The 26,863-nt window shown below is 43.7% G+C and overlaps 1 protein-coding gene across 9 annotated transcripts in view; it reads left to right on the top strand.

The window, feature by feature from the left end:
- FAT3 (FAT atypical cadherin 3) overlaps positions 1-26,863 on the top strand; it is a 647,479-nt gene that overhangs the window by 464,174 nt on the left and 156,442 nt on the right. For all 9 annotated transcript variants that reach the window (XM_025188675.2, XM_075919378.1, XM_075919376.1 and 6 more), the window contains one exon: positions 11,532-11,671. In XM_025188675.2, the coding sequence (XP_025044460.2) occupies positions 11,532-11,671 (140 nt within the window). The remainder of the gene's footprint in view (positions 1-11,531; positions 11,672-26,863) is intronic.

Below are 26,863 nucleotides of genomic sequence, written 5' to 3'. Positions count from 1 at the left end.
TCGAACTAGGTAAACCTCATTTTACAAGGATTAAGCCTAGTTCGAACTAGCTAGTTCGAATTAAGGGGTGTGTAGCCCCTTAATTCGAACTAGTGGGAGGCTAGCCCTCCCCAGGTTTCCCTGGTGGCCACTCTGGCCAACACCAGGGAAACTCTATGCCCCCCTCCCGGCCCCGGACCCCTTAAAGGGGCACGGGCTGGCTACGGTGCCCGTGCCAGGTGCAAGCCTGCCAGCACCCAGCTAGCAGACCCTGCACCTGGCACGGCACAGAGCCACCCACCCGATGTCCCCCAGCCCACCCCCTCTTCCCGGGACCAGGCTGGCGGCTCCCGGGAGCTTGCCCTGGACCGCAAGAGGCGGGCACCTTCCTGGGCTAGTGCGGACATCGTGGACCTCGTCCACGATCTCCGCACTAGGCACAGGAAAGTGGCCGGCTAGGGCAGGAGAGCTGCCAGCCTGGCCACCCAGGAGCAGGTGTGCATGAAAATCAAGGGGGTCCACTGAGACCCCCGACCCTGAGCCCTGAGCTTACAATGGCCGTCCTGGGTCAGACCAAAAGTCCATCTAGCCCAGTAGCCTGTCTGCCGACAGCGGCCAACCCTAGGGACCCTGGAGGGCATGGACCGAAGACAGTGACCAAGCCATTTGTCTCGTGCCATCCCTCTCCAGCCTTCCACAAACTTTGGGCAGGGACACCACTCCTACTCCCTGGCTAAGACCACTCCATGAACCAAACCTCCATGACTTGATCTCACTTCCCTTTAAACTCTGTTCTAGTTGTAGCCTTCACAGCCTCCTGCAGCAAGGAGTTCCGCAGGTTAACTATTTGCTTTCTCAAGAACAACAACTTTCTCTTACTAGTTTGAAGCCTGCTACCCATTCCTTTCCTTTGGTGTCCTCTAGTCCTTCTTTATGGGAACTCAGGAAGAACTTTTCTGAATGCACCCTCTCCACCCAACCCCTGCTTTTAGAGACCTCTATCCTGTCCCCCCTCCGTCTCCTCTTTTCTAAGCTGAACAGTCCCAGTCTCTGTAGCCTTTCTTCATCTGGGACCTGTTCCCAACCCCTGATCATGTTAGTTGCCCTCCCCTCTCCCAGCCTTTCTCTTCCCCTCTCCCACCTCCTTTTCCCAGTCTCCCCCAGTTTTGTTCAATAAAGACAGAGTCAATGTTGGAAGAAATGTTATCTTTATTTTGTACATCAATAAGAAGGGGGGCTAGGGAAGGGTAAGTGGAAGGAGGTGAGGGAGGAATGGGGCATGAGCCCCCGATGGGGAGGACTGGGCTGGCTCTGCGGGCTTCTGGGGGTGGAAGCTCTCCTGCAGCCCCCCAATTGTCCCCTCTCCTCAGATGGCAGCCTGCGGCAAGTGCAGCCGGGCTGATGGCCAAGTGGTGTGATGTGCCCAGTGTTGGTACTCCGGGCACTCCAAGCCAGAACTTCTTTGCAAGCGGGGCACCCCTTAGAACTGTGTGTCCGGGGTGGGGGTCGGGACCCTTTAATCGCAGCCCTCGGCTAGCCTGAGACAGCATCTCCATGCTCTAAGTCCTCTTATGCCCTGCCGGCACTGCTTCCGGCCATCCTTAAGCCCTGTTCAGAGTCCACTCAATGTGGACTTGCTAGTTCGAATTAGCAAAACGCTAATTCGAACTAGTTTTTAGTTCTAGACGCGTTAGTTCGAATTAGCTTAGTTCGAATTAACTAATTCGAACTAAGTTAGTTCAAACTAGCGCTGTAGTGTAGACGTACCCATAGGGAATAGCCAGCATGTGTTTGTGAAGAACAAGTCATGCCAAACTAATCTGATAGCTTTCTTCGATAGGATAAGGAGCCTTGTGGATAAGGGAGAAGCGGTGGATGTCATATACCTAGACTTTAGTAAGGCATTTGATACGGTCTCGCATGATATTCTTATTGACAAACTAGGCAAATATAACTTAGATAGGGCCACGATAAGGTGGATGCATAATTGGCTGGCTAACTGTAGTCAGGTTCTAAATCCTGCTGGAAAGGGATAACAAGTGGAGTTCCTCAAGGGTCTGTTTTGGGACCCGTACTGTTCAATATCTTCATCAATGATGTAGATATTGAGATAGAGAGTACGCTTATTAAGTTTGCAGATGATACCAAACTGGGTGGGGTTGCAACTTCTTTGGAGGATAGGGACATAATTCAAAATGACCTTAGCAAGTTAGAGAAATGGTCAGAGGTAAACAGGATGAGGTTTAATAAAGAGAAATGCAAAGTGCTCCACTTAGGAAGGAACAATCAGTTCCATACATACAAGATGGGAAGCGACTGTCTAGGAAGGAGCATGGCGGAAAGGGATCTAGGGGTCATAGTAGACCACAAGTTGAATATGAGTCAACAGTGTGATGCTGTTGCAAAAAAAGCAAATATGATTCTAGGTTGTATCAACAGGTGTGTTGTAAGCAAAACTCGTGAAGTCATTCTGCCGCTCTACTCTGCACTAGTTAGGCCTCAGCTGGAGTACTGTGTCCAGTTCTGGGTGCCATATTTCAAGAAAGATGTGGAGAAATTGGAAAGGGTACAGAGAAGAGCGACAAGAATGATTAAAGTTTTAGAGAACATGACCTATGAAGCCAGGCTTCATGAACTGGGCTTGTTTAGTTTGGAAAAAAGAAGATTAAGGGGGGACATGATAGCGGTTTTCAAATATCTAAAAGGGTGTCACAAGGAGGAAGGAGAAAATTTGTTCCTCTTGGTTTCTGAGGACAGGACAAGGAGTAATGGGTTTAAAGTGCAGCAGGGGAGGTTTAGATTGGAGATTAGGAAAAAATTCCTCACTGTCAGGGTGGTCAAATATTGGAATAAATTGCCAAGGGAGGTGGTGGAATCTCCCTCTCTGGAGATATTTAAGAACAGGTTAGATAGACATCTGTCACGGATGGTGTAGATGGAGCTTGGTCCTGCCTTGAGGGCGGGGGGCTGGACTCGATGACCTCTCGAGGTCCCTTCCAGTCCTATTATTCTGTGATTCTATGATTTATTATTTTTTTTCTCATATCCACTTGCCTGTTTGTTTAATTTGGAACTTACCACTTCACATGGGAGGCTGCCTTCTGTTGGGCCTTTCTAATCAATAATGGTTGAAAAGTCAAACCCAATTCCTGTTTTCAGCATGTATTCAATATTTCTATTGGGTCACACCGGCTCCCAGCAATACATTGTAAAGGTCCTGTACAGAAGAGCCCATTTTCTCGGTTTTTGTTAGATTTAATCGCTATTTGATAAGAAACTCATTTTCAATGGAATAGAAACTCCAAGATAGTTGCATTTTTTTGTTCCCATGTAAACTGAGCCCTCTTTCTGTCTTTGTCTCTTTTACCCCCTTGCGTTGGTGGTGGGAGTGGCACAATAATTAGTATGCTTCTGTAACCGCATTAGCTGAGCTGCACGGGGCTGATTGTTGCTTGAGTAGCATGTTGCACAAAACCCTTCCAACACTCTCCCAGTGGATCTTTCTGCATCCCTTCCTCCTACTCCTGAGAGAGGCCTTTCAAAGGACAGGCATCTTTTAAAACTAGAGCAGCACCTTCCTACCCCTTGGACTTAAATTCCAGCATCCCTGGCTATAATAATGTAAATTCTTTCCCTTTCTTTTAAACCACATTGAACGAGTTTTCAGTGAGTGCCAAAAACATGCGACTCCCCAGCTTCTTTTGTGATGAGAAATTTATGTACAATATTTCTTGACATTTGTATCCCTACACCTTATGTTTTTGCCCCATCTTCAGCTTCTCAGGAAAATCACAGCCGTGGATTTTCTAACAACAGCTACTTTGCTAAAATTTCAAAATATTTCTGCAGTGTTCTCTTTCTAAGATAATGTTCTAATATGAAATCTTGCTTTGTATGTTACGTTACTAATATTTCTAACATATGCCATGTTTTAACTGAATAGTACAGTATAATTTAGAGTATTTGGTACCTGTTTTGTCAGCATGTAGATGAGGGATGTAAGAAACTAGTCAGCTAATCGACTAACCGATAAGCAGGAGCTTATTGGTTAGCAATGTCAACTAGTCGCATCCTCCCACATCCCCCACGGTTGCTCTGCATTACAAGGGTCAGAAGCTGGCGCACAAAGATGCCGGCTCAGTACCTTATCCTGGGACTCAGCATTAACTCCAGTTCTTCTGCTGGCATTCTGCATTACAAGGGACAGGACAGCAGGGGCGCAAAGACGCTGGATCAGTCCCTGCTTCCGTGGGTCATTGGGCAGCCCTGCTGCTGCTCTGCATTGTAAGGGACACGGGATGCGCCGGCTACCCTGTCCCTTATAGTGCAGAGTAGGAGTGGGGGAGGTTATGCTGGGACCCGGTGCAAGCCAGACTGAGCATTGTAATGGCGATCCTTATCAACTAATTGAGTAGTTGATAAAAAGTAACCACATTTTAACATCCTTAATATAGATAAATTTTAGATCCATCAATACTAGAAAGCTACATTTCTCATCTTGACCTCTCCCTAAGTCTGAGTAACTAGCCAATTAGCCCGTCATAAGACAGGGTTTTCGGGTCTCTCCTCCACGTCGGTCTTCTCTCCTGAGCTCCGGTCTCTCGCTCTCTCTCCTCCTCCTACTACCTCCCCCTCTCCCTCTCTTAGCTTTCCTCCACCTCCTGCCTCTCTCTCTGTCTCTCTCTTTCACTTCTCCTCCCCCTCCTGCCTCTCACTCGGGGGACTGCGGAGCCCAAATGGCCATTTGGGCTACGGACTCCCATTGCTGAATGGGGAGCGCGGAGCCCAAACGGTCACTTGCGCCACTTGCTCCCACGCGGCGGCCTGGCTGAACAGCGCAGAAGTCAGCCAAGCACCACGGTGGGAGGCGAAGGGGGGCGGGGTGGTGACGTTCATGGCCAGGGGGCGGGGCCTGGAGCCGCTGTCACACTGCACGTCACCGCCCCGCCCCCCTTCACCTCCCACTGTGGCACTCGGCTGACTTCTGAGCCACTCAGCCGGGTCGCTGTGGGGGAGCAAGTGGCCATTTGGGACCCGCACTCCCCATGCAGCATGGGCCACCCAGAGGGAACAGTCAGCATTTCAGACAACAGCGCTGCCCAGAGGGAACAGCCAGCATTTCAGACAACAGCGCCGCCCAGAGGGAACAGCCAGCATTTGAGACAACAGCGCTGCCGAGAGGGAACAGCCAGCATTTCAGCCTCTCAGACACTGGGCTACTATATATATGATTTGGGCTGTATCTCTCTGTCTGCAAATGCCAGAGAGTGTTTGATTCTTCCTTGGGACCCTGGAATCTGTCCATTTCCTTTCCATCATCATGCCTCAGGGCAGTAGTTCGGCTGGGCCATTTTTTCTATTAGCCTCCTAGGTTTTATAACTCACTTTGGGGCAGGACCACGCAAGAGTTCCCCCTCCCTACTTCTGGGGGAAATATTATTTTGGGCTTATGCTCCCTATATTAGAAGCACCCACCAAACTCCTTTTCTATTGCCAGCCACATCATAGCAAAACATGGCAAACCTGAACTCCCGGAGTTGCTGCATCTGTGCAAAAACCTGCCCAGCAGCTGAGTTCAGCACATTATGCCTGTGGGTGCTAGGGGAAAGGGCTGAGAACTCTCCTTACTTCAGCCAAGTCTCCTTTGTAGATACTTCCCTAAACTTAGTTTAGTCTTCTTTCATGGCTGGGGCTTGACTACACTTTTACCCTCTAAGCGGAAAGTAAAACTCCAGAATAGAAGCAGCAGAAAAATGTATAAGAAAAGCCACATTTCCTCACGAGCTCCAGAGTATACATCTCTATGGGGCTCTGCAATGGGCAGTTTCTCAGGTTCATCTCTGGACATTGCCTTTAGCATTATAAAGTCTTCTATTCAGCCTGTCCTTTGCAGCAGTGGTGTTCATGGTCATTTTGATGCTAACCTTAGCCAGGCTAATTCCATCTAGAAAGTCACGTGTCCATTCTTAGCTGGTACTGTTTTAGGAGCCCATGACAAGAAACCAGCAACCCAGAAGTTCCTCTCCATATTTGACAGGAACATGGGTCTCTCATCAGCTTAAAAAAAAAAGTCCCTGATCTCTTCACAGGGGAACCACAGTGCTCAGGATCAGGGACAAAATCAGAGAGTTTCTAAAACATGAACTTCCTAGAGATAAAAAGACTAACCCTCTCCATTTCAGGGGCCACCTCAGAAAGCAGCTATTTCAAGGTGATGTAGAAATCAGCAAGAGGCCCACCAGTAGCTTTGAGTTCTAATTGGTAGCATTAGGAACAGTCACAGCAAACCAGCTGTTCCAGGAACTTAGAGTGCTTTTTCCTCATGCTTATTGGCTTACCTTAAGAGAATTGAACTGTGGAGGCAAATGTCATCCTTGTTTCATAGAATAATAGGACTGGAAGGGACCTCGAGAGGTCATCGAGTCCAGCCCCCTGCCCTCAAGGCAGGACCACGCTCCGTCTACACCATCCCTGAGAGATGTCTATCTAACCTGTTCTTAAATATCTCCAGAGAGGGAGATTCCACCACCTCCCTTGGCAATTTATTCCAATATTTGACCACCCTGACAGTTAGGAATTTTTTCCTAATGTCCAATCTAAACCTCCCCTGCTGCACTTTAAGCCCATTACTCCTTGTCCTGTCCTCAGAAACCAAGAGGAACAAATTTTCTCCTTCCTCCTTGTGACACCCTTTTAGATATTTGAAAACCGCTATCATGTCCCCCCTTAATCTTCTTTTTTCCAAACTAAACAAGCCCAGTTCATGAAGCCTGGCTTCATAGGTCATGTTCTCTAAACCTTTAATCATTCTTGTCGCTCTTCTCTGTACCCTTTCCAATTTCTCCACATCTTTCTTGAAATGTGGCGCCCAGAACTGGACACAGTACTCCAGCTGAGGCCTAACTAGTGCAGAGTAGAGCGGCAGAATGACTTCACGAGTTTTGCTTACAACACACCTGTTGATACAACCTAAAATCATATTTGCTTTTTTTGCAACAGCATCACACTGTTGACTCATATTCAACTTGTGGTCCACTATGACCCCTAGATCCCTTTCCGCCATGCTCCTTCCTAGACAGTCCCTTCCCATCTTGTATGTATGGAACTGATTGTTCCTTCCTAAGTGGAGCACTTTGCATTTCTCTTTATTAAACCTCATCCTGTTTACCTCTGACCATTTCTCTAACTTGCTAAGGTCATTTTGAATTATGTCCCTATCCTCCAAAGAAGTTGCAACCCCACCCAGTTTGGTATCATCTGCAAACTTAATAAGCGTACTCTCTATCCCAATATCTACATCATTGATGAAGATATTGAACAGTACGGGTCCCAAAACAGACCCTTGAGGAACTCCACTTGCTATCCCTTTCCAGCAGGATTTAGAACCGTTAACAACAACTCTCTGACTACGGTTATCCAGCCAATTATGCACCCACCTTATCGTGGCCCTATCTAAGTTATATTTGCCTAGTTTATCAATAAGAATATCATGCGAGACCGTATCAAATGCCTTACTAAAGTCTAGGTATATGACATCCACCGCTTCTCCCTTATCCACAAGGCTCGTTATCTTATCAAAGAAAGCTATCAGATTAGTTTGGCATGACTTGTTCTTCATGTTTGTCTCCTTTCATCCTAAATTCCTCGTCTTGAAAGTTTCCAGCTATTCTGTACCTAGGTATGAAGCTCTGCATCGCTGAAGCTGCAAATAGATAAAGAGAGGATTGGAGTCCTTTAAATATGTTCCACAGTAGTGGATGGGGAGGCACTGCAAATGAAATCTGCCACCTCCTTAGCCTTCCCCTAAAAGCATCCTTTGGAAGGAAATTGGCCCAAGCATTGGTCATAAAATAATTTAATTCCGCTAATTTTTAGGGAAGGCAAAAGTTCTATTTGTTTTTGTCTTTCTTCCCTAATTTCTGCATTGTTGCTTTCTACATCCCTGAAGTCTTGAATCAGGGAAAGGCAGATTCCAGAAGTAAAATCTTTTTATTATTTTGTTTCTGGAAAACACCTGTTCCCCATTGAGTGCTTCTATCATTGCCTCCTTGGAGTCTGTCTATGTAGTGAATACATTTGATCAAGCTGTTACAATTACAAATGTCTGGCTAATTTACTAGTAAGGCTTTGGCATTCCAATACACTTTTGAAATCACTCACTTCATGAGGGATTGTTTATAATGTAGCCAAGCCCTAAAAATAATGTCTTTCTCTGGTGTATGAAAGAAGAGAGGCACATCTCAAAAATATCAGGCTGTGCGAGAGGTCACTCCCATAAATGAAATAATCAAGTGACAAATTCTCGTTATCTACAGCTGATGCTAAATACAAGCTACCCATAAATCTGGCCCTTAATCCCAAAAAAGATTGGTCTGATAGCAAACTTCATACCAAAATACAGACCCAGTTCTTTGACCTTGCCTGTTCTCACTAACACACTATTTAATACAAAACTGAATCATGTAAAATAAACACAGCTCAACCCCTACTGATGGGTAGGAGGGACAGAAGGAAGAGGAGAGAGGGAGAGAAATATATCATGAACATAATTTTAGAAGGCCATGTGAGAGCCTATGCTATTAATCCAATTGAATTACATTTCTTTCTTTTAGGGTTGTGATTATGTAGCTGGTCAACCTTGTCTGTGACTTGTAGAGCAAGGAAAGTTGAGAGTTGTTTGTTGCACAGTGTTATACAATCTTCATTGTCCTTCTCCTAAACACTATATTTAGCAAGCATGGAAAAGACATTTAAAAACTTGTACAGACAGTCCCCGGGTTACGTACAAGATAGGGACTGTAGGTTTGTTCTTAAGTTGAATCTGTATGTAAGTTGGAACTGGCGTCCAGATTCAGCCGCTGCTGAAACTGACCAGCGGCTGACTACAGGAAGCTCGAGGCAGAGTTGCTCTGCCCTGGGCTTCCTGGAATCAGCCGCTGATCAGTTTCAACAGGCTGAATCTGGACTCCAGTTCCGACTTACATACAGATTCAACTTAAGAACCCCAGGCGTCCCCAAGTCAGATGCTGCTGAAACTGATCAGTGGCTGATTCCAGGAAGCCCGGGGCAGAGCAGCTGGGATGCTGCTGAGTTGCTCCAGTAGCGCCACTTTTCGGCGCTACTGGACCAACCCAGCAGCACCCAAGCTGCTCTGCCCCAGGCGTCCTGATTCAGCCGCTGCTGAAACTGACCAGCAGCGGCTGAATCAGGATGCCTGGGGCAGACCAGCTGGGGTGCTGCTGGGTTGGTCCAGTAGCGCCGAGGACTGACGCTGCGGGACCAACCCGGCAGCGCCCCAGCTGCTCTACCCCAGGCGTCGTCGGCCAGAAAAGCCTAGTCTGCTGGGGGGGGGGGGGGGCCACTAGCTGTGCCCCCCCACTAGTTGTGCCCCCCCCCCAGCAGACCAGGGAGACGCGGGTGACGGGACCGCCGAGACGCGCCACGGTCCCGCCCGCATCCTCCGCGGCTTTGCTCCGCGTCTCCTCAGCAGACCAGGGAGACGCGGAGCAAAGCCGCAGAGCATGCGGGCAGCAGGACAGCCCAGACGCGCCGCGGCTGTCCCGCTGCCGGCGTACTCCGAGGCTTTGCTCCCCGTCTCCTTGGTCTGCTGGGGGAAGCCCCCCCAGCAGACCAGGGAGACGCGGAGCAGTTTTTTTCGCCCTGGAGGACGCGGGCGGTGGGACCGCAGCGCATCTGGGCGTCCCAACGCTCCCGTCCTCTGGGGCGAGAAAAGCTCCGTTCGTAACTGCGGATCAGACATAAGTCGGATCCGCATAACTCGGGGACTGCCTGTATTGTTAATGTCTCAATTTTAACTTCTTGGAAGTTTTCAAGGCAGAGTTTCCTTGGAAGTGTGAGCTGATAACGTATGATTTTTTTGTTGCTCATTAAGATGGTTATTAAGCATTTTGAATTAAAGTCTTTCGTTTTGTTTCTCATGGATATTGGTGTGAAACATTCTCTTTGAAAAGTGCACTCTGTCCCAAGGCTAGCTTCGTTTCAGCCCAGATTTGCTTGCAACCATAGACTCCCTTCTTCAAAAGAATTTTTCCTTGTGGTTGATTTTTTTTCCACACAGTATTTCCCCAGTAAATCAATTAAAAGCATTAATTGGGAAATAACCTCTCTCTTTTTTAGGTTAACTTAAAAATACCCCCTAAACATAGGATCTTACAGAGATTTTCAAATAACTTGGTATCTCCATAACTTTAATTAAATGTCAAGGACAGTTAAGGTTTCACAAGCAATTAAAAAGTGTTAAGTATATTTAACGGCTGGAACAGTAAGAGATTTAGCTATACAGAAAGGAGATGAGAAATATGAGCCCTTCTTTTCTCTGTAAATCACAGCAGATAAAATTTCAGTGTTTTAATGGAGGCCCGCATTGTGCCTGAGAGGCTTAGCTCTCTGGTGGGCCAATGCAGGAGACAGGTTCCTCTGGATCTCACCAGTATGCAGAGCTCCTGGAATGCTACTGATATTTAATTAAAATAGCGTAAGAGTTCTTTCTCAGCCTAGTCTTATTGCTTCTCCTCCCTCTCCCCAAGCTTCAGAAAATATCAGCATCGGAACTATAGTAAACTCCTCTTTATAGTTGAGTAGGATGGCCAGAAGGCAAACTGGGAGGTAATAGACACCTGTGTAAGACAAAGCCCCGAATATTGGGACTCTCCCTATAAAATTGAGACATTTGGTCACCCTGCGGTGGGGGAGGGAGAGAAGGCTCAGCAGCAGTTACTGCAATCATACATCTTTGCACAATGAGCAGTTCTCACTTATGAAGTGTAGCTGTGGTAGAATATTCTTGGTACCCCTTTAATCTTTGGTTGTTTATGGCTTCCCCTTATTCTTTTGTTCGCATTTTTCTACTTTATGAGCTGCTGGAATATTTTTTGCACTGCTGTAGGTAATTTGGTTTGGCAGCACAATTGTGTATTTTGAACAAGTCTTATATAAAATATGGAGAGAAATGCTAGAGGTTTATTTTGGTTTAGATTTTTTTTTTTGGTGTCTTCCTTGTCAAATCTTTTAAATTATTCCTGAGAGACCGATATTATTTGACCTCTCCTGACAAATATTTACATGTCCTAGAAATTAGCATTACTTTTCTCTGTTTTTTTAATGCATCATAAACTATTCCTTTTAGTCCTTGAGCTCATTGACATAAAATGTACACAATTGACCTCCTGCTCCCTCCCAATGAATTTCTTAAATCAAAATGTATGCTTGTTCATTACAAGAATTGGAGGGCACATTTGCTGTGGGTTTATAACCCTTACAATCTTTTTTATAAACTCGGTTAATTATGCTTCACTTAAGTATATTGTTGAAGCTTTTGCATTCAGGGCATTTTTATAACATGTGTGTTACACTATGCAAAACTGTGCTTTGAAACATAAAGTATTTTAGAACAAAAAGTATCACTACTCTTGAGTGGGTATGTGTAAAGAAGGCCCTAAACATGGTTGTCAGTACACAGATACTCATAGATATGTTGTCTATGGAAAGTTTCCAGAGAGAGCTAATTGGATTGTGTTTTTGTGGACGATTAGGAGGAAATTTCGATAGTTCTTTTGATGCTGAGAAGGGCGCAGGCACTATTGTCATTGCAAAGCCCTTGGATGCAGAGCAGAGGTCAATATATAACATGACTGTGGAGGTCACCGATGGAACAAATGTTGCAACCACTCAGGTACACCGTCATATTATTTATGTGCATGTTTTTCATTTGTGTCTGGAATCTGTGCAATTTTACAAAATAACTGTGCCATCCAAAATGAAAAAATATTCTCTGGGGAGCAAATTAAATGATTTGGCATTTGGTGAATATTTTGAATTATATTTCCACTTGCTTTGAAGAGATTTGCACATTTAATACTGCAACCAAGATTCCACCCACGACTGCGGGTGTATATATCCGATGGGAGCTAGGCACAGATATTGACAGCACAGATTTGTATCATAGAACAATGTTCTAAAAGACTTCATCTTACAACTGTATTTCTGCTTGTGTGTGTGTGGCTATTACTGTAAAATACTGCAGATTATTTTCTGTCTCTTTTCATTTTTTCCTTCCTTTATTTTTAATACTGTTCATACCTCTCAACCTACCAAGGCCTAAATGTGGTACATAATGTATGGCAAAGACCCAAAATGAGGGACAAACACAAATTATTCAGGCAGATAACTTGTTCTGTGGGGGTCCTTTTTTTAGTGTCAGTGACTATCCAACCTCCATTCTATATGTCAGTAATTTTCAACAATAAAAGTTAGGGGATGATTTTTTGTGAAACATAGACAGCTTTGGGACTAAAAGGAGAGATGTCTGTCAAAGTGAGGTACAGTTGAGAGGTATGGATTGGTTAGTGCCTTGACTCCTAACTCAGAAAAAAAGCATGAGTGTGACATGTGCATGAAGCCTATATCTCATTCTGTTAGGATGAAATTTACAGCAGCGGAAATATCACTCCCAGATTAAAAGTAGCCTGCGGAGGAAATGAAAAAATTAGGCTTGTAGTGTTATTTGTTTCTTTATCATGCAAAAAGATGTCATGGCAGATACTTTTTTAAAATCTTACCATTATCAGAAATGTCTGGTTTTGGTTGGATGAGTTATTCAAATAATTACAAATAATAATTACAGATTATTTTTGGTTGGATGTAGTTTGGGAGCAATCTCAGGCTGGATTTGAAAAGTAACAAAAGTCTCAAGTAGAACATCCCTAAATCACCAGTGCATTGTGAGCAAGAGTACATTTAACATTGTAAGGTGCTCAGATACTACAATAATAGGAGCAATTTAAGATACAGCAATAACTATCATTTCCTGTGTGATGTAGAATGAACAATGCTGACTAGTTTTTTTCTGGAAATTATATTTTCTTATGTAAACATAGGAATTAAAATAAAAAAAATTCTCTTGTATAGTGTGAAATGTTAGAAATGAGAATTTATAATAGGATAAAACTGAATAGAGTTGCATATAGTCACATTCTCCAATTCTCTTTAAAAAAAATTGTGCAGAGGTTTTTTATCTTTTTAAAAAGTTTAAATTTGCCAACTTAAAAGGGATAAAAAGATCTGAGCTGTGTTACTCACTTTCAGTTATTTAACAAAATAACGCCCATGTGTTAAGTCAAAATATATCATTTATAATAGAATAGTAGAATCTATTGAGTTCCAGGACATTACACTGTAGGCATAGAACCACCTTGTTTTTAATATTACTTTCAGAAATCTTTTCTGGAAGAAGTGGGGGGGGGGGGGGCAGAAAGGAGTGGCTGCATTTATAAATTCCTTCCCTTCATTAAAAAAAAAAAGTTAAAGAAGCCAACTTCCATCCACCCCAGTCATGCTGGGTTTGCTACAAAACAGCTGATCTTCATCATGCTTAATGGAACCATATTTCCTTTTATTCCACAGCACTTGTTCTTTCTTTATATCTTTCTGGAATTTGGTGCATTACGCAGTCAGAAGTGGTAAATGACATTATAAATATCCCAAAGTTTTTCTTGGTTCAGTAATTTGATGTGCAGTGAAGACCTGTATACCAGCTTCAGGTTCTTCAGTAGAAGGACTGTGCACTTATTAAATTTGGATAAACTACTATGACTTCCTTTGCCCCCTGGTCTTTCATGCTGTATGTGACCATGTTGTGTTAGAGATTAGTTTTCAAAAGAAAAAAAAATTAAGAAACCCAAAAAGACCTGAATGCAAGGGTCTCAAACTCTTGGCCCATCGGCTGGCTGGAACGATTGCACAGCCCAGGGCTTACATGGCGGGGGAGGGCGGAAGGGGGTGCTGACCATTACTGGCCCTCAAGCCCTGCCCGTTCCTGCCATCACCCTGGCCTCCTTCCCCTATGGAATCCCATTCTCTGAGCATGTGGCTTCAGGGTCAAGAGGGGGGCCTGGTGCCACGTGGCAGCAGCAGTTACTCCCCACCTGTACTCCCTGCAACGGGATGAGCTGTAGAGAAGTGGAATGAGTGTGCCCGCCCAGTGTGCTCCACTTTCCCGCAGCTCCTGCCTCCATGGACGGGAGGGCACAAGCACTGCTGCTGCGCAGTGCCAGGCTCCTTCCCCCAGTGATCCTTGAAGCTGCATGCTTGGGGGATGGGTTGTCATGGGGAGGGAGGAGAGGGCAAAGCGATGGCAGGAAGGGCAGGACTTGGTACCGGTAATGGACAACCCTCCCCTCCCCCACCCGCTGTAAGTCCCGGACCAGATTATGCAGTTGTTCCAGCCGGGACTGGCCTATGGACTGGGAGTTTGAGATCCCTGCTTTAAAGCTTCTCATGTAAGTGAGAGGATATTTGCGGGGGGAAAATGATGTTAAGTTACAGAGATCCATGCAAATTGGTGAGACACTATTTGTGTTAATGCGCAGTTCCGACTAACCATGTTGCCCCTCCAGCAAGGCTGCAGCCACCACATTTTAATTGCAGCAAAGATCTATTTGAATGCAGTCTTGAGATGATCCAAGCAATGTGGCAGCAATAGTTGTCAGGGAAGAATATTGATGTACTTGATATATTTTTGGACTGTGAGTATGATGATACCTATTAGATTGATTAACTTCTGGGAAGGCTAAGCCAGGGGCAAGCCAGGGAGGGGTTTTGTTTTTTCTTCACTTAATTCATCATTGTTGAAGGCAATGTGATAATTTATAAAAGGTCTGAAGTTATACACTATCTCTGAGTTCGTGAGCAATACGATTCTTCTACGTATTGTCTTGTCACACTGGTCTTTGGGGGATATCTGCTGTTCCCACACTTGAATCAGCCATGGAACTAAGGCCCTTGGACTTTGTTTTAGCCACAGGCCATAGGAACTATTCTTGGTGATGGAGTATATTGTCTTCAGTTGAACAAAGAGGGGCTTCTGCTGGCAGGGAATCAAGGTAATGGTACCCTGTTTCACACTCCTTTCTCAGTATTGACCAGCCCTGATGAAATAAGATCAGGAATAGAGCTGTCCAGAAAACAGAAATCCCTTCCCATGAAAAAATTGGCATTTAAAAAGAAAGTTGTCACAAACCAGGACAAAATGTTGGGGGTTGATTTGGGGGAAGGGGGGAGGGTTGGTGTTTTTTTGCAAGAAAGTATTTCAAGAAAAAATAATTTTAGGAGAACTAAAACAGAAAAATTCAGCTTTCTGGCTGCCCACCTGGAAATGTCTACTCAATTTCACAAGAACCTTCCAACTCAGGTGCTGGAAAACCACAGCAAATGCTTATCCTTCCTGCCTCGTCTGCAGTACAGGGGATGAAGAGATAGAGACCCTGTTCACTCAGCCTCCTCCACAGCTGTGGCGACTGGAGAGGCAGAGAGCCCCTGGGGGAGAGGCTAGCATCAGGGTGTCCAGGCTGGCCACCCTTTGGGAAAGCTTTTGTCAGTTTCACTGTTAGACTGTCTAATTGACAAGAGACTTCCCAGGAGGCAAGCAGCCATAGAGCCCCATTTCATGTTTTCCAATGGAACATTGAACACTTTCTAGCAAAGTAAAATGGATAAGAAAATCACTTATGTGATAAAAATTCAGCCAACTCTAATCAGCAGCCTCACTGGCCACTTCTCCAATATTTAGGATAGCAAATCCCTTTCTAGATCTGCCTTAGTATCCCAATATCTGTGCATCTTTAAGGGGCAATTTCTGTTTCTTTGGAATTCCTATGAAGTTGTTATGGAATGGTAGACAGGGAGTGATTTATTTCTTTCAGGTCCAGTACTACCAATCTTGCAACTTTATTAGTTGGTTTTTCTTAACGCCCCAGCTCTTGGAGTTGTGCTGTTACATGAGAACATAAGAACATAAATATGGCCTTGCAGGATCAGATCAGTGTCCTCTGACAGTGGCAAGTGCTAGATTTCAGAGGGAAAGAACAGGACAGGACAATTATGAAGCTGTCACCTAGTCCCAAGTTATGGTAATCAGAGGTTTAGTGACATGTAGAATATGGGGTTGCGTTCTTGACCATCTTGGCTAATAGCCATTAGTGGATCTACTCTCTATTAACCTATATAATTTTGGGTTGAACCAGGTTAACAGTTTTGGCTTTCACAACATCCCCTATCAACAAGTTCCATAGATTGACTGTAAACAATATCCCCTAGTAACCAGTTCCACAGTATTAGAAGGGTAACCCTGTTAGTCTGGATCTGCAAGTGATCTTTGCCCAACAAAAGCTTATGCTCCGATACATCTGTTGGTCTGTAAAGTGCCACAGGACTCCTTGTTGCTTTTGCAGTTCCACGGATGGACTATGAAGAAGTATATCCTTTTGTTTGTTTAAAATCTGCTACCCATTTATTTAATTGGATGACCCTCAATTTGTGTGTTAGGTGAAGAAGTAAATAATACTTTCCTCTTCCCTTTCTCCACACTATTCATTATTCTGTAGACCTCTAACATATGCTCCTTTGTTGTCTCTTTTCTAAGCTGAACAGAGCTAATCTTTATATGGAAGCTGTTCCATACTTCTAATAAGTTTTATTGCCCTTCTCTGTACCTTTTCCAATTCTAATATATCTTTTTTTTTAAATAAGACACCAGAACTGAACACAATGTTCAAGGTTTGGACACACCATGGATATATATAGTGACATTATATTTTCTGTTTTACTATCTGTCCTTTTCTAATGGTTCCCTACATTATGTTAGCTTTTTTGACTTCCACTGAACTTGAAGCACATGTTTTCAGAGAACTAGCCATAGTAACTCCAAGGACTCTTTCTTAGTAGCAACAGCTAATTTAGACTCTCTCATTTTGTAAATATACTTATTATTTCCAGTGAGCATTATTTTGTACTTATCAACACCAAATTTCATCTGCCACTTTGCTGCCTAGTCAGTTTTGTGAGATTTCTTTGTAACTCTTCATAGATTTTGAGCTAAGAATTTTGAGTAATCCACTATCATCTGCATACTTTGCCACCTCACTGTTTGCTCACTTTCCAGACCATTTAATGGGTATTTTGCATAGCATGAGTCCCAGTACAGATCTCTGGTAGACAGCGCTATTTGCCTCTCACCATTCTGAAAACTGTCCATTTATTCCGATCCTTAGTTTCCTGTCTTTTAACCAGTTGTTAATCCATGAGAGAACCTTCCCTCTTATCCTAAGATTGATAACTTTCCTTAAGAACCGTTGGTGTGGGTTCTTGTGGAAGTCCAGGGGTGCTATATTTTTCCACATGCTTGTTGGCACTCTCAAAGGACATTGAGAGATTAATTTAAGAAACAACAAATATTCTGGTAGCACTTTAAAGGCTAACAAAACATGTAGATGGTATCATGAGTTTTCGTGGGCACAGTCCACTTCTTCAGATGACCTGAGTGTTGAATGTCCAGAACCAAGAATAAATGGGGAAAAGGAGAAGGAAAAAAAATTGGAGGGGGGGAGGAGAAGAAAAAGAGGCAGTGGGTAGATAATGCCCCACTGCAATATACATCGGACAAACTGGACAGTCCATATGGGGAAGAATTAATGGACACAAATCAGATATCCAAGAAGGGAACACACGGAAACCTGTTGGGAAACCCTTTAACCTCCAAATACACAGTGAAGTAAAGGAACTCCACTTTATTCACACGTTTAATTCACATGCAGATGGTTTAAATTGGGATATTAGATGGCTGGGATATTATCAACCAACCAATGAAGGTGCCAATGGTTCTTGATGTCTGTATAGAATCTGTTGTTAGTATTCTTCCTCTTCAAGTGCAAACTAATGGTTCTTATCAGCCTCTTTTAACTATCTAGTCTTTAAGGTGCTAATAGACTATCTGTTGTTTTTCAGTTTTTCCTGTTACAAATTGGCTCTGCTTTCCCTTTGAAACTTATCTACCCACTGCCTCTTTTTCTCCCCTCCCCCTCCAAATTTTTTTCCTTCTCCACCCCTTCCCTCACCTCCCACCTTCTCCCCCTGCTCCTTCTCCCATTTATTATTGGTTCTGGACATCAAACACTCCAGTCATCTGAAGAAGTGGGCTATGCCCACAAAAGCACATGATACCATCTATATGTTTTGTTAGTCTTTAAAGTGCTTCCAAACTATTTGTTGTTTTTTAAGTTTTTCCTGTTACAGACTAACTGGGCTACCCCTCTGAAGCTAATGAGAGATTACTGAGGCATGATTTCCCTTAACAAAAACTGTATTGACTCTTTCCCAACAAACAAATTGTGTTCACCTATGTGTCTGATAAATCTGTTTTTTACTATAGTTTCAGCCAGTTTGCCTGATACTGAAGTTAGGTTTACTGGCCTGTATTTTCCAGGATCTCTCCTGAAACCTTTATTAAAAATTAGTGTTTCATTAGCTATATTCCAGACATCTGGAACAGAGTTTGATTTAAGTGATAGGTTATATACCACAGAGAGCAGTTCGGCAGTTTCATGGTTGAGTTCCTTCAGAATTCTTGGGCAAATACTTACTGGTTCTGGGGACTTATTACTGTTTATTGTACTGATTTTTTTCCCCAAAACTACCTCTGTTGGCATCTCAGTGTGGGACAGTTCCTCAGATCTGTCACCTAAAAGAATGGCTCAGGTGTAGGAATCTTCCCCACATTCTTTGCAGCAAAGACGGATGCACAGAGTTCATTTAGCATCTCCACAATGCCTTGTCTTTGGGAGCAATTTTAGCTCCTTGATCCAGTGGCCCCATAGTTGTTTGGCAGGTTCCTGCTTCTGATGTACTTTAAATACATTGTTGTTAGGTTTTGTGTCTTTTGCTAGTTTCCCTTCAAATTATTTTTTGGTTGAACTTCTGTTATCCCGGATTCCCTGGTCCAGCAACATCCGTCATTCAGCAGGACCATGGATGTTCCAGGACCAGAGAGTCCAGGTGGATGGCTGGCAGCTGGGCTCCCCGCAGCTGGGCTGCCCACTGCACCATGTCTGGGTAGCCAGGCACATCCCAAAGGGGCTGCCTGGCAAGGCCAGGAGCATAGTGGGGCAGCCCGGTGGGGCCAGGAGCCCAGCATGCAAGGAGCAGGGCTGCAGTTGGGCTGCCCAGTGTAGCAGGAAAGGAGGTGGGGGGAGTGGCAGGGCAGTGAGACTGTTGACAAGGGGGAGAGGGCCAGGAGGCCGGCAGCCGGTCAAGGGAGCCAGTAGCAGGGGAGCCAGATATGATCTCCCCTGGTCTGGCAAAATCCCTCATCCAAGACTGGTCAGGTCCTGCGGGCGCCGGTCCAGGGAGGTCCAACCTGTACTTCCACACTGGACTTGCCAGAGTTTATGTTCCTTTCTGGTTTTCTCAGTAGGGCTTGACTTCTAGTTTTTAAAGGTTGCTTTTTTGTCCCATACCACTGTTACCAGATTTGCCCAATACTCTGAGGTATGCTCATTTATTAGGGTTACTCTTATGGGACTGGCGGGAGGTTAACAATTTTATCAGTGTGCTGCTTGTGCTCACTTGTGCTCTCATATGGAGCTGAATTCTCTCCCTGCTGTCAATTCCCCCTCCCACTGGAGCTCTCCTGCAGGAACTAGGTTCCTCAGGATGAGGTTCTTCCCACCTTAGCAACACACACAGATGCTCACACCCACTAACAGAGCACGCCTGAAAGGACTGGGTACTCGGCACTCACAAGCGACCCCTCATATGTCCCTGGATTCAGCAGGCTGGGTTAACAACAGTGGCACACTGCACCCTCATGAGCCTTTGGACTCAGTGGGCTGGATTAAACAGCACTTTAAGCTGCCATCCTCATAAGCCCCCAGGTTCAGCACCCCCTATCCCCACTTTCACACCACAGTCATTCACTGATAAATTACAAGAGCAAACCCCACAAGATTTTGGGCAATACAGGGATCTTTAGCTTTTGGCTTCCCCATTTGCTCTGCAACAACGCCCCTTGAGGAAGAGTGAGCGAAAGAGAGAGAGAGAAGTAACCAGCTTAACAATGAAAGTTATTTATTTTATATATAGGGAGCCAAACACACATAACAGTTACAATATTAAATCTAAATTGGAACTGATTACAGATGTTAGGGCTAGCTAACCATATAACAGTTTACATAGGGCAGAGTCAGGAGGCTAGGATTAGAGATAGGTAGTTGGAGGAGGGGCGGGGAGGGGAGAGAAAGTGAGGAAGAGAGAGACCTCACCACTCCCTGGAGCTTGCACAGATCTGGGTTCCCAGATGATGATGGTAGCCGGGGGTCCAGAGGGCAGGAGACGAGCAGAGCCCCCAGCATGATCAGAAAGGAGATGAAGAAGTCTCTATGGAATTGATGCAGTTTAAATCCAGGTATCGGAACAGTTTTTCTTGGGCAAAGGTAGGAGTTTTTATAGGGATAGGACAATAGTTGAAAGAGAAAGAGGTGAGACAATAGAGACTGATCACCTTGGTTATGGGTGATGTTCCTTGAAGGAGCTCACAGTGAAACTAGGCAGTTTCAGTATTTTGGATGTCAATAGGATAGTTACTAGAATTGGTCTGATAATGACTAATTTGGGTGTGAGCAGGCCTGGGTTCATTAACATCTGGAGTAGAGATTTCCCATCAGGCAGTGCTTCTCTGCTTTCGGTATCCCATAGTTCTCTGCGGTTCCTGCCTTGGAAGAGCTGGTCTCCATTCTGTATGCTAATGAGATGTCCCTCTGTTTGATCTTCAATGCAGATGAGGCTGGGGTGTTTCCTTAATTAGTTTAGGTGTGTCTTCCCTGGCCTTTTCATTGCTTTGTCTGATTCTAGCAAAGGCCTAAGGGAAGGTGAGGGAGGATAGTTTTCCATGAGTGTCACTCCTTGGCTCCCCAAGAGCACAGGGCTGGTAGGTAACACCACTTCTTTTACTCTCTTGTTTAATCACAGTGGCATATTTGTGTCCTCTTACCATTTTTTTTAAGAAGCAGTATATAGTTAGTTTGAGCCTCTGTTATGATGATTATAAGTAGTCTCCGTGCAACTTGCAGGCATTTCAGAAATACTACTTCCTCTTGGTTTTTGTAATGAACAAAATTTGTATTCCTCATAATTGAGAGAAAATAGGAACCCTGAAGGCTCAAAAAACAGACCGTACAGAAAAAAAAGCCTAGATATATTGTTTTTAAGCTACAGATCTCATTATTTATAAACCAGTCTCATGATTTTTGGTGATTTGGTTCATGCTTTATGAATGCTTAGGGCTGGCAATACTGCAGCTTCCTACTCCCACACGTTTTTTTCCATGAGCAATATTTGTAGTTCTTGTTAAAAATGCTTTTGCCCAGCCCAGCCAAATTGTCTTCCGGTTGAATGAGTCTCAACAGAGCTATTGTTCATGGATCTTTCTCCTCCTGTCTGCAGAAAGCCATGGAATTTTTCTGCTCATTAGAATCCTTTAGATGGCACATTCAGGATGTAGAACTTGTCTTTGTACAGGGCACATGTTTATTTTAGGAAAGAGTTTTGCTGAAGTGAATACCTAATAAATCATAGTGATCTTTCACATGGTTGTTGTTGCATAATGTCAAAAGGCTTGCCTTCAACTTGCAGTGGCTCTGGATCAAAACATAGGTGAAGCATTGTCGCCCTCTATAGCTCTGTGTATGCACATTAAAATTTCTTTCAGCCCTTCACCAGCTTGCTAGTTGTTAAACAAACTGGAACCTTCACTGAAGTCCTTTTTCTGCTGTCTCCTGATGGCACTGATGTTGCACGCTCTAGGTCACTGTCAGAGCTGTTCTCAGATGAATCACAATTCTAGAAGTCTTATCTGTGCTGTTACATTAGTAGCTTTCAGTAGTGCACAGAACTGAGATGAAGTTACATTTTGTTTTAATTCAGTTCTTTACTTTTTTAGGTGGGGCAGTACCCTAGAACTAGAATCACCTGTCTCCTCAACCATGCTTTTTCCTCATGCACAACCCCTGAAACTATCTTACCACATGCCAGTCTGTAAAGTGGAGGCCATGTGTAGTGTTTCATTTCTGTTTCAGCATACATTCAACAATGTTAAAGCATGAATGGCTGGCCACTGAAGATGGTGCAGGAATTGCTTGCATTTGTATTCAAAGTTTAGAAGAGCGGGAGGGAAAAAAACACCTTTTCAAGATGTAGCAAATAAGCTTGTGTGGTAATGCTTTCGAAAGCAATATTAAATCAAAGTAGGTTTTCAAAACCCATACAAAAGCGTAAGCTGAGTTGCAGCAATTCAGGCACTTAATAGGTTGTACTACAACATAGTGCCCTGACCAAGCAATTAGCCCAAGAGGATTCTTCCAGCCTCAAATATCTGTAAAGCAGCTCCTGGCATGTGTCCAGTTTTTATTCAACTATGTTTTCCCTCAACCAGAAGTATTTGTGATGGGCAACATTAAAAACAGCTTTAGAGAGACTTCCTGCATTAGGCTTTGTTCTGCTTTGATTTGATTGTATTTCTCTAGGCCTGTCACTTGCCATTTTGAATACAAAGTCTCTGGTATTGCTCTGAGAGTTACTTTGCCTAATTTATAAGCTTGGAGCTCCACGAGGTCCTTTATTTGAAATTTGCTTTAACTGTGGGAAATAGGAAGTGAGTAGGGAGAAGGAGATCTTTTATAGCGAGACACTTGTTCGGACTGCAAATGAGACCGTGGACAATGTAACCAGAAATGGGCAAGCTTTTGTAGAGCCTGCTACATATTGGAAAAGATATTAGGTTTCAAGGATATCTGGGCAAGGATTGCTGGGCTGGAAGTTTGCTTTATGAGCTTGGATAAAGTCTTTCAGATAACGTTTGCATATGAAAAGTGATTTTTATGGGTGACCTCAGTAAAGAGGAATGCCCGAGGCCATCGCTATTTAACGGAACACAAGCATTAAAAATTTTCATTGCCTCTCGTTGTGGAAACAGAATGTAGAATTTTAAAAATCATTTTATTTTAGAGAATAGGAATTGTGACTGCATAGTGCTCCACTAACTTATGATATTAACATTTGATTGTTGTCCATCAAATTGACAACAACTTTGGGCAGCTGCATCTAGTATCAAGGGAGCCAGCAGCCCCTGTCAACCCCAGGGCAAGGTGTGTGTGGGGGAGGGGGAGCCATGTTCCATGCTTCCAGAAGGAGGGGGGCTTGGGTAGAAGGGCATGGCCGGGGGCAGCCAGTCCTCATGGCCGCCCAGACCGTGGAGAGCTGCTGCTCAGAGCATGCTGTGCGTTGCTCCAGCAGCAATGTTAAGAGCAGCGGCAGTTGGGAGCCTGGACCCTTTTGAATTGCTGAGCCCTCCCCTTTGTCCCACTCCCCGTCCCCATCAGCAGGCCTGGCTAGTATCTACATGTTTTTCAAAGCCAGTCTTGAGGTGTGCCAATGAATCTTTGTCTGATTACAAGCTTGCTTGACCCATGAAGTGACACTAATGAATGGCAGTTTCATGTCCGATTTTTCAATTGGGAAAAAAAGAAACGTGTTTGAAACATACAACAACACATTCATTGTTAGTCTTGGGTCCAGTTCTTTTAATAAGATGTCATTCTTTTAAAAACATAAGACACTTCCTTTATGGTAGGATGGTTAGGTTTTAAGGCTTCAGGAGTGAAATCCTGGCTGCACTGAAGTCAATGGGTCCAGGATTTCACTTCTCAACTCTTGCACAATCTGGTAAATACTTGTGTATTTGAGTAACTTTACTCACATGAGTTGTTGTCGGCAAGAATAAGTCTCAGATCCGACACTAGGTTCTCAAAGTACAAAGGACGCTACACAGGTATCTGTCAAACACAAGTAGTTTATTTCCTGACAGCTAACAGCTGCCCCCCTTAACTAAAAGAGCAACATAACAAAGAAGTGGCATATCTTACGTCCCTTCCTGCTTGCCGGGGATCCCAAGTCGGCTATGGACGAAGTGGGAAGTTGTCTCAGTTTCTGAGGCACCGGTACCCAAAACCCATTGGTAAAGTCCAAATTGCCGGTTTTTGGTGCAGCCTTAAATACAGTTCTCTTGCCTTGTTTTGCAGTTTGGAAATTTCCAGGGGTTACTCATTACGTGCTGATGTACGGCTTAGCTGTTAGTTATCGATCTGGTTCTGATCTAGTTCTACTTGTTCTTTGGCCTTGTTTACGTGATCAGTATGTTAGGGTAAACAGATTTGCTTATGCGTTCTTGCCCTTTACCCTTATCTTATACTTGTTCTTGCTATACTGGCAACAATGCTTATCTTAAATGGCGTATGTTCTCAAAGACTTGCTTCTGGCTCATCAGATATAGAGAAAGGGGGGAAAGAATGCAGGCCTCACCACCCCTAAACTTGCACATACAAAGTTCTTCCGCAATTAATCCCTACATGAATATTCTGAATTCAGCTCACCTTATTTAATGTTACCCACATATGTGTAATCAAGACCCACTTGTATGTGTGCAGTGTTCATGTTACCTTAACATTGTTCCCTTTTGGAAGAGAAGGATTTTTCCCCTCTGGAACTCATTTTTATTGTATAAAAGTCATCCTGAAATGCAGGAAATCTTCTGCAAGATAAGGAAACTTTGTAAGGTGACAGGACTAACGAGGAAATAGATCAGAAATAGACCTCTGAGACTCAAGTGATCTGGATTCCATTCCCAGCCCTGCCCCAGACCCAGCCCCAGAAATAGATAAGTCATTTAACAGCCTATTGCCATGCCCTAATGGGTCACAGCTGAAGACACCAGATTCAGGATGAACAGCTGAGAAATAGGACAGGCCGCCCAGACTGACTATTATTCTTCCATTAGATATACCAAGTCAGTTACAAAAGTATATTGCTATCTCACCACGCTGGTTAACAAAGAAGTCCAGACTGTAGTTTCTTAGGGCATTCCAGCACTCATTTCACCACCCAGACATTAGACTTTATGATGTTTAGTTATTTAAAACTAGTTATTTTAAAAAAGGTTCTTCTAATCCCCAAATCAGCCTCATAGCCAGATCAAGATATAACTCAGAATCTTACCCAATAATTATGCTATTGCCAATCCCGTAGTATCTAATATTAATATTTACAGGCAGTCCCCGGGTTACATACAAGCTAGGGACTGTAGATTTGTTCTTAAGTTGAATTTGTATGTAAGTCAGAACTGGTACATATTGTAGGGGAAACTCTAGCCAAACATTTCTCCAGAGCTCAATTTTATTCTCCCACACCTCACTTCCCTCAGTCCTTTATTCTCAAGCTGAGGTGTCTGCTGAGAAAAGCCGCTCCACGTCTCCCTGGTCTGCTGGGGAGGGGAGCGCTAGCTTCACGTCTCCCTAGTCTGCTGGGGGGAAGCAGCTAGTGCGGGGTTGCCTCACCCCGTTTGTAAGTAGGGATCCGATGTAAGTCGGATCCATGTAACCCGGGGACTGCCTGTATAAGAAGAAAAGAAAGAGGAGAGAGTTGAAATAGTTAAGGAAATCAAATACCTATAGTCATTGCAAAGGTCTTGCACCAGGTTTTAAGCAGTAATGTTACAGACTGCTGGCTTACCTTTCAAAAGATTGAGGCTTATTGGGACACCATCAGCTTAAAAATCAAACCTGTCTAAATGATTTACCTATTATTTTAACATGTGACTTCTAAAATTACTAGAATGTAAAGAAGTTGGAAAAAACAAAATTATATACGTGTTTGGTGTGAGGATTTGGCAACAGTTTGTGTATAGTCAGTTTTCCGATGTACAGTCAGTTTCCAATGTTTTTGTTTGGGTGGGGAGAGGACTTTCACACAGCAATAGAGGAGAGAACATGATAAGTAACAGGAAAAATTGATTATAAAACCATAACAAATTGGCAGGGATATAGATGGGCAGGTGACAGAACCCAAAATTACTATTTAATGGACTAAATTGAAGTTAATAGTGTCATCTTCAGTCATTAATGTCCGTAACACGCTATAAGATCTCCAGATGGGAAGGTGCTATAGAAATTCAAAGTACATAATAAATAGTACGTTTTGAACTATGGATTCCTTCGCATACCACTAAAATGAAGTCATCTTTCGAAAGGAAGTTGGCAGCCATTAAATAGCAACTATCCAGATTTCATAACAGTTCAGGACAGAAAGTGAAGAGAAACTATCTATGAAACTACCAAGGACATTTAAAGTGCAAATTTCCATGGGATTTTTAATGATCATAGCTCATTGAAATCTCAGTTTTTATGTGTTATCCCAGGAGCACCCCAGTGGTTCCTAACAATGCACTGGAGCATTGATTCAGAGCTGTATCAGAGAGAATGCACTTAATTAATTACTGCTATGATCGTCTGTAGCATCTTGGTTTACATTTTGGTCTTTTGATGTTGACCCAGCTAAGCACTATTTAGTTTGAGATTGAATGATATAATAGATGAAGGAGTTGTGATTGCACAGTTGAGGTGGTGAATCAAGGCATGTGCACATCACTGGGTTGGGATATTGCACCTACTTTAATGATTGCCACAATGGAAGCAGAAACCCTGCACATAAACTGGCAGGAGGCACCCATGCAGTTTGTATAATCTTACACAACACAGCCACAATGGTGTTGGTGGTTTAATGTCCCCTTTGTAGCAAGTAATTCAGTGCTGTTAAAGACTACTCACTGTGAACTCTCACATTTGCATAGCCATTGTTTCCTATGGAGTGAGTGGATTGAGCTACCTCTAACATTAGTTTAGAAAAAACCCTCACGTGGCAAGAAGTAATGATCCCAAAATGAATGTAATCCATGCTGTAATAATAGCTGTGCAATTTAATATACTCAGCATTTCATTGAAATTCTGTTTAACGTTTGGAAAAGTGTTCACTTCTCAATTAGAATGTCTAAAATAACTGATGTATGACAAATCTCCTGGCCACTAATTAAATCAGTACCAAAATAAATCTCTTTTCCTTATAGTCCGTGTTTAAAAATGCAGCAAAAAATAATCATACTGCTTTACAGTAGCATGGGTCAAAGGTTGAAAGTGTCATGGCTCTTAGG

Source organism: Pelodiscus sinensis, chromosome 1 (genome assembly GCF_049634645.1).
Source record: "Pelodiscus sinensis isolate JC-2024 chromosome 1, ASM4963464v1, whole genome shotgun sequence".
Classification (NCBI taxonomy): Eukaryota; Metazoa; Chordata; order Testudines; family Trionychidae; genus Pelodiscus; species Pelodiscus sinensis.
This window is presented reverse-complemented; position numbering and strand designations above follow the sequence as displayed.